The sequence below is a fragment of the Amphichorda felina genome (genome assembly GCF_050947745.1).
Source record: "Amphichorda felina strain 45539 chromosome Unknown scaffold_4, whole genome shotgun sequence".
NCBI lineage: Eukaryota > Fungi > Ascomycota > Sordariomycetes > Hypocreales > Bionectriaceae > Amphichorda > Amphichorda felina.
In genome coordinates, this window is record NW_028145046.1 from 1,918,393 (window position 1) to 1,929,629 (window position 11,237).

Here is an 11,237-nt window from a genome sequence, read left to right on the forward strand (position 1 = left end):
TGCAATATGATAGACGACAACATCGGCACCACCTTCGAGGAGAGGGCTGCGTGGGCTCTGGCCAAGAGGGACGCCTCCCTCGCCAAGGTCGAGCCCGCGCTGCGAGGCATCCCTGATGAGCTGCCTCTGAACTCCCAGGGCCTGGCCAAGGAGGTGCTGACTGCACGGGAGATCGAAATCACGGAGAATTTCTCCGTGGTGGAACTCTTGGCTGCTCTGCGCGAGAGGAAGATCTCAGTCGAGGAGGTGACCAGGGCCTTCCTGCGACGAGCAGCACTGGCGCAGGTCGCGGTAAGCCCCAGCTCACCCGTCTCCATTGTATTCATCTCATAAAGAACATTATGCCTTGCTGACATGAGCGGGCAGACCAACTGCCTCGTGGAGCTGCTGTGGGACGAGGCCATCGCCCGGGCCAAGCACCTCGACTCGCTCCCCGAGCCCAAGGGCCTGCTCTTCGGGCTGCCCATCTCGACAAAGGAGCACCACGGCATGGTGGGCGACAACGTGTCGACGCACGCCTCCTTCGCCGCCTGGATCGGCAAGCCCCACGGCTCCAACCTGCTCTACGACACCCTGTGGAGCGAGGGCTGCGTCTTCTACGCCAGGACCACCCAGCCCCAGCTCATCATGCACCTCGAGACCATCAGCCCCACGTTTGGCCGCACCGTCAACCCGTACAACCGCAACCTGACGCCGGGGGGCAGCAGTGGCGGCGAGTCGGCGCTGCTGGGCATGCGGGGTAGCATTCTGGTGAGCTTTTTGGTAGTGATGTGAGCAACCTATGGATGGGTGGCTGACTGTGAGCAGGGCGTTGGTGGTGATATCGGCGGGAGTATCCGCTGCCCATCGGCTCACGTCGGTGTCTATGGCTTCAAGTAAGGGCTCACCACTATGAAGTTGAGGCCGTGTTTACTGACTGATGATGGCACAGGCCGACTCTGCGGCGCATCTCGGTAATGGGCGGCCGAGCTATCATGGTTGGCAAGGAGGTCATCTTCTCCACCCCGGGTCCCATGACGGTGGACCGGGAGGCCCTGGAGCTCTTCATGAAGGTCGCCCTGGCGTCCAAGCCGTGGAGGATCGACCCGTCCCTGACCATCCGAGAGTGGACGCCTCACAAGTTCACCAAGCCTCTCAAGGTGGCGGTTCAGTGGTGGGATGGCGTCGTGCAGCCCCATCCGCCCATCACCAGGGCCATGAGGGAGGTGGCCGACGCGTGCCGCAAGGCAGGCATGGAGGTCGTGGACTGGGACTGCGTGCCCCTGGACCACAAGAAGGCCTGGGATATTATCTCGGCCATGTACTGGCCCGATGGCGGAGAGGAGGCCCTGACGCTGCTCGAGTCTGCTGGCGAGCCTGTCCTTCCGCTGACCAAGTTCATCATCCACGAGCAGCCCACAGTGAAGAACCACACCCAGCACGAGCTATGGGAGGTAAGACATATCTGGACCCGGCCCCTGGAGACGAGTGATGAGTTCTAACAGGATCCCTAGCTTACCCGTCGGCGTGACGCATACCGAGCTTCATATGCCCAGGCGTGGACCAACACCGGCAGCACTGCAGAGGACGAGGTTGATGTGATTCTCTGCCCTGCCTCCTTTGGCGCCGCGACCCCCCATGACCAGTCCCGGTACTGGGGCTACACGGCCCAGTGGAACCTCCTCGACTACCCGGCCGCCGTCTTCCCGGTCACGACGGTTGACCAGGAGAAGGACGTCAAGGACGCTGACTACGTCCCCAAGAACGAGCAGGACAAGTTTGTCTACGACATGTACGACCCGGCAAAGTACCTCGATGCGCCGGTCAGTCTGCAGCTGGTCGGGCGTCGGGAGCACGACGAGAAGGTCCTCGCGGCGCTGGCGGAGATCGAGCGGGCCATGGGTAGAAAGTAGTTAGACTATTATCACTTACATGGTAATTTACTATCTAATGAGATGAGTCCACATGAAATGACAGGGTCACTTTCAGGGAACTATTGGCAGATTGTAGAACTACTAGTTATGTGATTCGTATAAGCTACTCCATACATACTTGGGCACTGGATCTCTAATGGGGCTGTGGCCTCTAGTACTGATGATAATGGTATACGCCAATATTTCCATGCTAATAAGAACCATATACTGTAAATCTTACAGGCTGGATCGTGCTTTGTGACAGCTCGAGTACTGGTGGTAGCTTTGCTCCCGCAGAGACTTTCCCAAAGAGGAAATCGAGAGCGAAGTTGGAGGAGGCGAATCCATCCCCACCTTGTCAATATTAGTGACCTTGGTGACCTGGACACGCGCCATGCCCAGCCCATGTTACCCCAACATGGGTTCCATGGCATGGTGCATTGCCCAGAACACTGTCTATCGTCCATTGACTAAATAGTATACACGCCGCTATCAGTGGCCACATGCCCACCCTATCAAAAAGACAGGGCTCACCCGCGGCATCGACCAGACTGTTGACTATTGACCATTGTACGGCGCCAGGGACATAGCATCAATATTCAATACCATTTGAGGTGAGCCAACGCCAACATTCAACATGGACTCCAAGACTGCCGCCAGCGCCCAGGAGACCAAGCACAACCACAATGAAGAACTATCCCCCTACCTGAGTATGTCCACAGACCAAATGAGCCCAAGTTCCAAGTGCTTGCTGACCCGTACACCCCTCCCCCCAAAAGACGGCGCCATGTCGCGCTTCGTCACAAACATCTCCAAGGCCATCTCCGAGGACCCAGGACTGCCTCGCCCCAACCCAACCGTCTCGGCTTGGCAGGTTCCCGCCCACCCCGTGGCCTCGCACCAGTCGGCCTCGCTGCCCCAGCGCACCGACTTTGCCGTCATCGGCTCCGGCATCACCGGCTGCAGCGTCACCAAGACCCTCCTGGAGCACCGGGGAGACGTCGTCCAAGGCGCGCATGTTACCCTGCTTGAGGCCCGCACCCTCGTCAGCGGCGCGACGGGCCGCAACGGGGGCCACCTCGTGACGGCGTCGGGCCACACCTTCGGCCCGCTGGCGAGGCAGCACGGCGTCGAGGCCGCCAAGCAGATCACGCGCTTCAGCATCCTCAACATCGAGCACGTCATGAAGATGGTGCGCGGCATGGACCCGGCCCTGCAGGAGGAGTGCCAGATCCGCGACGTCCTCAAGGTCATGTCCGTGGCCGACGACGAGACCTGGGCCGCCGCGAGGCAGTCTGTCCTGGACTTCCAGAGGGCCGTGCCCGAGTACAGCAGCTATCACCGCATCGTGGAGAAGGAGCACGTAGCAGAGGTGAGCTCGCATATGGGTGCTTCTTCTGGCACAAGGGGGGAGGGGGGGGAGGGGAGAACTACAGCACTGACATGTCGACCAGAGGTGGAACATCAAAGACGTCTCAGGGGCCGTCGAGCACGAGGCCGGCGCCATATGGCCCTACCGCCTGCTGACGGGCATCTACGAGCGCCTCCTCAAGCAGTACCCAGATCGCCTCTCCATCGAGGCAAACACGCCCGTGACACGGGTCCAGTTCTCCCCCTCAGAAGAAGACCCCCTTTACCCCTACACCATCACCACGCCCAGGGGCACCATCCGCGCCAAGAAGGTCATCCACTGCACCAACGGCCACGCGTCGCACCTCCTGCCCAAGCTCGCCGGCCGCATCTACCCCTTCCGGGGCACCATGACGGTGCAGAAGCCGGGGCCGGAGCTCAGCAACATGGGCGCCTCGCGGTCGTGGAGCCTGGCGCACAGGTCCACCCTGGACGCCGACACGGGGCTGTACGACACGGGACTGTACTACCTGCAGCAGAACGCCCAGACGGGGCGCATCTGGATCGGCAACGAGACGGCGCACATGGCGGACATCCTGACGGCGGACGACACTGTCGTCGCCGACGTGACGCGGCGGGCGCTCGAGACGGTGCTGCCGCGCATGTTCCTCGAGGGCTGGGGCGAAGAGAAGACGTCCGAGATCGAGGCCATCTGGTCCGGCATCCAGGGCCACACGGCCGACGGGCTGCCCGTCGTGGGCCAAGTCCCTGCTTCCCTGACGGGGGGAGGAGACGCGCGCGACGACGGGCAGTGGATCGCGGCGGGCTTCAACGGGTACGGCATGGACAAGTGCTGGCTGACGGGCAAGGCGCTGGTGTACATGATGCTGGGCGAGGACGTGAGCGACTGGTTCCCGGGGGCGTTTGTCATGACCGAGGAGAGGCTGCGTACGGAGCTCACGGCCGACAAGACGGTGCTCAAGTTTGCCAGGATTGCGCTGCCCAATGGCGCGAAGACGACCAGGCTGTGATGGCTGCTGTGGCGGGTTGTATGGTCTACATAGCGGTACATGTTTATTTACAGAGTATATATGGTCGGGTGGAAAGACATGTGAACATGATACATGAATCATCCCATCATGGTGCCCAGCTTCTTCTCGTAGGCAACGTCCAGCCAGTACACGTCCTGCTGCCCGGCGTCCATGGCCGACCAGACATGGTTGATGAGCTCGAAGATGACCCTGCTCTTGCGCAGCGGTAGGATGTGCGTGTACGCCGCCAGCCGGGACCCGACAAACTTCCTCGCCCGCGCGACCTCGATGGACGTCTTGTCGATGGCCAGCACGCCAATGGCGTCTTGGGCACCGGGGCCGCCGCTCGGGGGTGGCTGCTGCTGCTGCTGCTGCTGCTGCTGCTGCTGCTGCTGTTGTAGGTGCTGGGGGTCGCGCCTCAGCTCGCTCGACACGGCGACCATGACAAACGGCTGCGCGCTGCGGGTGCGCGACTCAAAGGGTATCTCCCTGAGGATGCCGAGGATGTGCATGGCCAGCTTGGTCAGCCACGTCTGCCGCTCGTGCGTGTTGGGCGGCCTGACCGACGGCAGCGGGCGCAGCAGCTGGTCCCTGTCCCAGGGCGTGTACCGCTCGTTCAGGAGGTCCGGGAACACGCGGTACAGCTGCAGCAGGCCCGTGCACCGGTACGCCTCGTCGATGAGCTCGAGGTGCTTGAGGGGCGTCTTGGGGTCGCCCGGGTCCTTGAACTGCGATAGCTCGGGGGTCTGGTGGGCGAGAAGGACGCGCTCCAGGCGCCGTGCCTCCCTCAGGGCGTTGCGGAAGACGTCGAGGTCGTTCTCTGTCATGAACTTGACGGCGGACATGTGCTTGCGGTACTGGAAGATGAGGATCCCCGTGTCGGTCAGTATCCGGACCATCTCATGGGAGATCCCCGAGTACGGATGAGGTTCCGTGGACTTTGCTGGGCCGGTTAGGCCGACGGACGAGCTCCGCCGGTAGTCGCCCAGCTGGTTGCTGTCTGTCAGGTAGACGAGCAGCATGGCCCAGTAGTCCATGGTGTCGCTGAAGAAGGACAGGCTCGCGTCGCCTGCCGCCTCTGCCGAGATGTCGTTGAGCATGCTGCAGCTTGCGCGGAAGATGTCTGTGGCCAGGTTCTGCGGGGTGAGCCAGCTGGAGGTGTGGCCGAGCAGGGTCGACGCGAGGAGCATGGCGTTCTTGTACGTAGGCGATGGTGAGCTGTCGTTGTGTTTGTGGATGAGCTCGAGTGCCTGGCCGTGCTCGCTGCGGGCGACGGACTGGAGGTGTGGGAAGTCTTCTGATAGACAGGCCGCGGCCATGCTCTGGATGGTGTGGTGCAGGGCTCCGGATGATTGCCACATGGTCTCGACAATGTTGCGCATGACGTTGGTCTTGCTGTCCCAGAGACAATAGAGGGTGATGACTTCGCGGAAGAAGTATTCAGACAGGGCGGTGGGCAGGTTGAATATCTCCCGGGGGGTGTTTGGAAAGGGGGCTAGATCCATGGCATTGGTCTGCTGAGGCTCGCCCGGGCCTTGTACCAGCGTGACGCTATCGTTGGAACGGGCATGGCTCCCTGCAATCTCTTCGGCGCTGGCTGAGGGAGATGAGCTGTTGTTGGTCGTATCGACGGTCCAGGCCGTTCCCGCAGGGTCGGCATCGCCTACCAGCAGCGTGAAGGGACTCGGCTGCTCGTGGGGTATGAAGGCGCTGTTGGCGGACTCGTCAAGAAACATCATCTCCTGGGGCATGATGAAATCCCACGGGGAAGGGGAGGCGATCCAGGAGTCCATCCGCGGGACGTCCTCGACGGCTGTGTTGAACTGGGGCGTGGCAACGCTGGTGATAGAGGCCCCCATCTCGCCCATCCTGTACGAGCGCATCATGTTCCTGGATCTTGGTCGCGACGGACTCGCCGTCGCCTCTCGGAAGCCGCTCCTCTCAGCACGAACCTGGTGCTTGTGCGACCATCTCACCTCCAATGCGTAGCCAGGACACTGAAAGCCTCTGTCCTCGCATCGCGCGCAGGCAGGCTTCCTCTCGTCGCATTTGGTCTGGTATTCCCTCCGTCAGCGGCCGTCTCGCCCTCCAGCCGAGGTCCCAGGGGGCTGACTCACCTTCTTAGCCTTGCACCTGAGACAGCCATTGCGAGACTTGGAGTGAGTTGGTCTGGTTGAACTCTGCATCGTGCATGTGGGCTGTGGAGGATCGATGCATGCGGAGTAGAGGGGGCCTCTGGGGGTTCCCGGTATTAAATCGCCGTGAGGAGCCCTGAACCTAATCATGTGGCTTGCTGTTCTAGTGGTTTGGAGTCGCTCGTCCAGGGGGCGTCCAGGGGGCGCGTCCACTGGTCCAGTTGAGGAATAGCGTCACGATAGCCATTCTCCGCAGATAAGCCTAAGTTGTGGCCCTGGACCCCGCACCCCGCAGTCTTCAGGGGGTCAATGAGGTGCTGAACACGAACAGTGAGCCATTAGAATGTATTTAGTGGCCGATGATCGGAAGCTTAAATCCTGGGCATCCAGTTCTCTTAGTGGTACCTATTCGCACCAGCTTTAAGCACATTACACAAGCGATCAAGTACAACATACCAACGTCATATCTTCATTTAATTTTGTCCTCAGCAGCCTATTACAAATCCGAACCCAGGTTCACATGCACCGCCTTGGACTGCGTGTAGGCGTCGATGGCGTACTGGCCCAGCTCGCGCCCGATACCCGACGACTTGTACCCTCCGAACGGGATCCCATAGTGCGAGTCACCCGATGAGTTGATCCAGACCATGCCGGCCTGAAGCTTCCTGGCTACCTTGTGCGCCTTCCTGACCTTCTCGGTGAACAGCGCCGCCGCCAGACCGTACGACGTGTCGTTGGCCTTGGCGATGACCTCTTCCTCGGTGCTGAACTTGCCAATGGCCACCACGGGGCCGAAGATCTCCTCCTTGACAATGGTCATGTCCTCGGTTGTCTAAAAGTCCATGAGTGTTAGGCTCTGGCTGGCTCACCAGGATGGGTCTCGCAGAATAATACGCACATCAGCAAAAACAGTCGGCTCGAGGAAATAGCCCTTGTCTCCGACCTTGGCACCGCCGTGCAGGAGGCGGGCGCCGCTCTTCTTGCCCTGCTCGATGTAGGACAGGATCTTTTCGTACTGCGGCTTCGACACCTGGGGCCCCAGGTAGGTGTCCTCCTTGAAGGGGTCGCCGACCTGGGCGTTGGCCTTGGTGACCTCGACAAACTTTTCCAGGAACTTGTCGTAGATGGTGTCTTGGACGTAGATCCGCGATGTGGAAGTGCAGACCTAGAGCCACGGGATGTCTTAGTATCCCTGTTCAAACTTCAGGCTAGGCCCAGAGTCTCAGTTAAGCAACTTACCTGACCCATGTTGCCCATGATGCCAACGTGGCACCACTTGGCCGCCTGGTCGAGGTCGGCATCCTCGAAGACAATGCTAGGGCTCTTGCCGCCACATTCCAGAGTGATGTTCTTGAGGTTGGCCGAGGCAGCCTTCATGACGGTTCGGCCCGTGGCGGTACTGCCAGTGAAGGCAATCTTGTCGACGCCCATGTGGCTGGCGAGGGCCTGCCCAGAGACCCTGCCAATGCCGGGGATGACGTTGACGACGCCCTTGGGGAGGCCAGCCTCCACGAGGAGGTTGCCAAAGTAGAGCGCAGACAGAGGGGTCTGCTCTGCGGGCTTGAGGACAATAGTGTTGCCGCAGGCGAGGGCCGGGGCGACCTTCCATGCGAGCATCATGATCGGGTAGTTCCTTGGCCATGCTGTCAGTGTCTCATCTTGCCGAGTCTGGGAACACACTAGTCCTGCTCGTGGACGCAGAGACATACCATGGAATGATCTGGCCGCACACGCCTAGCGGCTCTTGGAGCACGTAGGCCAGCTTGGCAGGGGACGTCTCGATGGTGCGGCCAGTAATCTTGTCGGCAGCACCGGCATAGTACCGGAAGACATTGACGCTCTCGCCTAGATCATCACCTAGTGCGACACTGTACGGCTTACCGTTGTCGAAGGCATCGATGCTGGCCAGTAGCTCGCTGTCTCTCTCCAGCAGGTCGGCAATCTTGTACAGAAAAGTGCCTCGCTCAGCTGCACTCAGGTCAGACCATTCTCCCTCAAAGGCGCGGCGAGCTGCGGCGACGGCGGCGTCGACATCGCCCTCAGAGGCGCCCTTGAGCGTGGTGATCTCCTCATCGGTGGTGGGGTTGTAGACGGTGAACTCGTCGCCGTTGGCCGAGACAAACTCGTTGTCAATAAAGAGGCCGGTGGGCTGGGCGTATTTCAGCCCGTTGGGCAGCGAAATTTCGACAGTGGAAGCCATTGCCGTCGGATGAAACGCTGTGAAGAGTGTAGAGATGAAGACGGCAGCTTGACGTCAGGTGGGATTAGCGATGAGATGGTGAACCCCTCCAGACGGGACAAGATAATAAACGCAGTTACATGATTCAGCCATGCCCACCTTCCCCTCACTTCACACGGCAGCGAGCCGCCTCCGTCATCGCCCTTGATTGCGCTGCTACGCATTCGTACTCGTACGTAATACGGCTAGCATTGACTGGTATGGGCTGGTATCGACTGGCATCATCGCGACCGGCGCGGCTGGGCCAAGATCAGTGTCTCGGTAGTGTTCAGTCCAGACCGAACCTCCCTGACTCAGCCTCGCAGACTAACAATACTCCATAATGTCTCTGGTACTCCCAGCAATCAGAAGCTCGCACCCAGTTTCCCGATTCTCCATGGGGCGTCGCCCTCGGACCGCCATACCCAAAAGGCACAAGCTCCAGAGCCCCCAAGACCCCAAACACGACCCCTACCGGCTCTAGTAGTATCAGCAATTCAGCATTAGCCACGGCTTATCTCCCGGTTCCAGGATACCACGCGAGATAGACAACTACCCCACAGAGAAGGGGGGCCCCCCAGCCGTCATGATGGGTCTACTCGTACTGGCGTGGAGCGTCTTAACTCTTAAAAGGGAGGCGGAGCTCAAACCAAGGTCCAAGCTTGCGATGGTTCCTGACGACAGGCTGGTCTTGACCCGCTGAACCACCGTGTACCCATCCCGACATCCCGACATCATTGTGAGCAACAATGGACCATACATCAGACCACAACTCGTCTGCCGGCACCGCCAGCAAAGTCCCCGTCATGGCTGAGAGCGAGAAGACAGCCGAGCATGGCTCCGTCTCCCAGGGTGACGCGACGGTCCAGCGCATCAAGCCCTTCACCACTCTATCAGCCCTGGGTATCGGCTATGGCACCACCAACACCCCCATCGGCCTCCTGCTCGTCCTCGGGAGCACCCTACCCATGGGGGGGACTCCCCTTTTCTTCTGGGGCTTCCTGGTCATGACGCTCGTCGGTCTCGCCACCGCGACCACTCTGGCCGAGCTGGCCTCTGCCATGCCTCACCCTGGAGGCCAGTACATCTGGGTCAACCGCCTCGCGCCCCCCAAGTATCGCCGCTTCCTCTCCTACATCACCGCCCTCGTCAGTTGGCTGGCCGCTGTCGCCACCGGCTCCTCCTCCTGCCTGTCCGTCCCGACGGGCGTCTGCGCCATCATCTCCTTCCTCAACCCCAACTTCGTCTACAAGCGATGGATGGGCTTCGTCGGCTTCCAGCTGCTCAACATCCTGACCGTCTTCGGCGCCAGCTTCGAAAAGGCCCTGCCCAAGATCTCCAAGGTCATGCTGCTCTTCAGCTGCCTCACCATTGTCACCATCTTCATCACCCTCTTCGCCATGTCCGACAACGACCACATGTCCGCCAAGGACTACTTCACCACCTCTACCAACATCTCCGGCTGGTCCAAGGGCATCGCCTTCATCATTGGCATGAACGGCGCCAACTGGAGCTTCTCCTGCCTCGACGTCGCCACCCATCTGGCCGAGGAGATGCCCCGTCCCGCCACCGACATCCCCAAGGCCCTCATCTGGACCATCGTCGTCGGCTTCAGCACCGGCCTGCTCGTCGTCATCTCCACCCTCGTCAACGTCCCCTACATTGACGGGATGGAGGACAACTCGGCCCTGGGTCTGTTCTACCGCATCACCCAGAGCAAGGCCGCCGCCGTCGGCCTCTGGGTCCCCGTCCTCATCACCACCGCCAGCGCCGTCTGGTCCATCCAGACGTGGCAGTCCCGCCTTGCCTGGACCATCAGCCGCGAGGCCGGCTTCCCCCTGCACCAACACCTGAGCAAGATCTCGCCCGCGCCCCTGCAGACGCCCACCTGGTCGCTCATCTTCTCCGCCTCGGGCACCGCCATCTTCGGCTGCCTGTACCTCGGGTCCGACCTTGCCTTCAACTCGCTCATCTCTACTGGTCTCCTGCTGCAGTACATTAGCTATAGCATCCCCGTCGTGCTGGTCCTGTCCCAGGGCCGCTCCAACTTCAAGCACGGCCCGTTCTGGTACCCCAAGCTGGGCCTGATCGCCAACATTGTCATGCTCGCCTGGTCTCTGGTGGCACTCATCTTCTACTGCTTCCCCTACTACCTGCCTGTCGTCACAGACCAGATGAACTATGCCTCGCCTGTCCTAGTGGGGACGCTGGTGCTCATCATGTCCTTGTGGTTCTTGTACGGCAAGAAGAATTACGAGGTCAAGGAGATTCTGGAGTGATGGGTTGGCTCTAGGCTGTAATAAGAATTGTTTTGTTGCGGGTGTAGGATGATGAATTGTTTCGTATTGTACCAGATCAATCAAACCATTGAGTTTATGATATTTGTTTCCATCGCCTCTCGAATATAGTATACCTAAGGTCAACATTGATTCCAGTGATGATGCGCAACCACTAGATACCTCCCTATGTAGATATGTACAGGAATATAAGCATTAATATCATATAAATACATCTACAAATGAAAACATAATATGCACGCGAGTATACATATCGGTGTCATGATGGTGTGCCGCCTTTGGGGACGTTGATCTCGTTTTACTGTACATGAAAA

At 59.9% G+C, this 11,237-nt stretch overlaps 5 protein-coding genes across 5 annotated transcripts; 3 read left to right on the forward strand and 2 right to left on the reverse strand.

Moving 5' to 3' along the window:
* Positions 1–6: 6 nt before the first annotated feature.
* On the forward strand, positions 7–1,892 carry ACO1O0_004384 (amidase signature domain-containing protein; the record flags this gene model as incomplete). Its single annotated transcript, XM_083193824.1, has 5 exons — positions 7–291; positions 367–750; positions 808–875; positions 932–1,433; positions 1,494–1,892. The coding sequence occupies 5 exons, from the start codon at positions 7–9 to the stop codon at positions 1,890–1,892; spliced, it is 1,638 nt and encodes a 545-aa protein (XP_083050772.1).
* A 637-nt stretch (positions 1,893–2,529) lies between these two features.
* On the forward strand, positions 2,530–4,273 carry ACO1O0_004385 (FAD dependent oxidoreductase-domain-containing protein; the record flags this gene model as incomplete). The annotated part of the gene is made up of 2 exons (XM_083193825.1): positions 2,530–3,264; positions 3,347–4,273. 2 exons carry the CDS (start codon positions 2,530–2,532, stop codon positions 4,271–4,273), a joined length of 1,662 nt encoding a protein of 553 aa, XP_083050773.1.
* A 98-nt stretch (positions 4,274–4,371) lies between these two features.
* On the reverse strand, positions 4,372–6,459 carry ACO1O0_004386 (transcription factor domain-containing protein; the record flags this gene model as incomplete). The annotated part of the gene is made up of 2 exons (XM_083193826.1): positions 4,372–6,327; positions 6,391–6,459. 2 exons carry the CDS (start codon positions 6,457–6,459, stop codon positions 4,372–4,374), a joined length of 2,025 nt encoding a protein of 674 aa, XP_083050774.1.
* Positions 6,460–6,904: 445 nt separating this feature from the next.
* Positions 6,905–8,608, reverse strand: ACO1O0_004387 (aldehyde dehydrogenase domain-containing protein; the record flags this gene model as incomplete). Its single annotated transcript, XM_083193827.1, has 4 exons — positions 6,905–7,240; positions 7,307–7,573; positions 7,648–8,041; positions 8,118–8,608. The coding sequence occupies 4 exons, from the start codon at positions 8,606–8,608 to the stop codon at positions 6,905–6,907; spliced, it is 1,488 nt and encodes a 495-aa protein (XP_083050775.1).
* Positions 8,609–9,375: 767 nt separating this feature from the next.
* ACO1O0_004388 (amino acid/polyamine transporter I) lies at positions 9,376–10,905 on the forward strand (the record flags this gene model as incomplete). The annotated part of the gene is made up of 1 exon (XM_083193828.1): positions 9,376–10,905. The coding sequence occupies one exon, from the start codon at positions 9,376–9,378 to the stop codon at positions 10,903–10,905; it is 1,530 nt and encodes a 509-aa protein (XP_083050776.1).
* Positions 10,906–11,237: the final 332 nt, after the last annotated feature.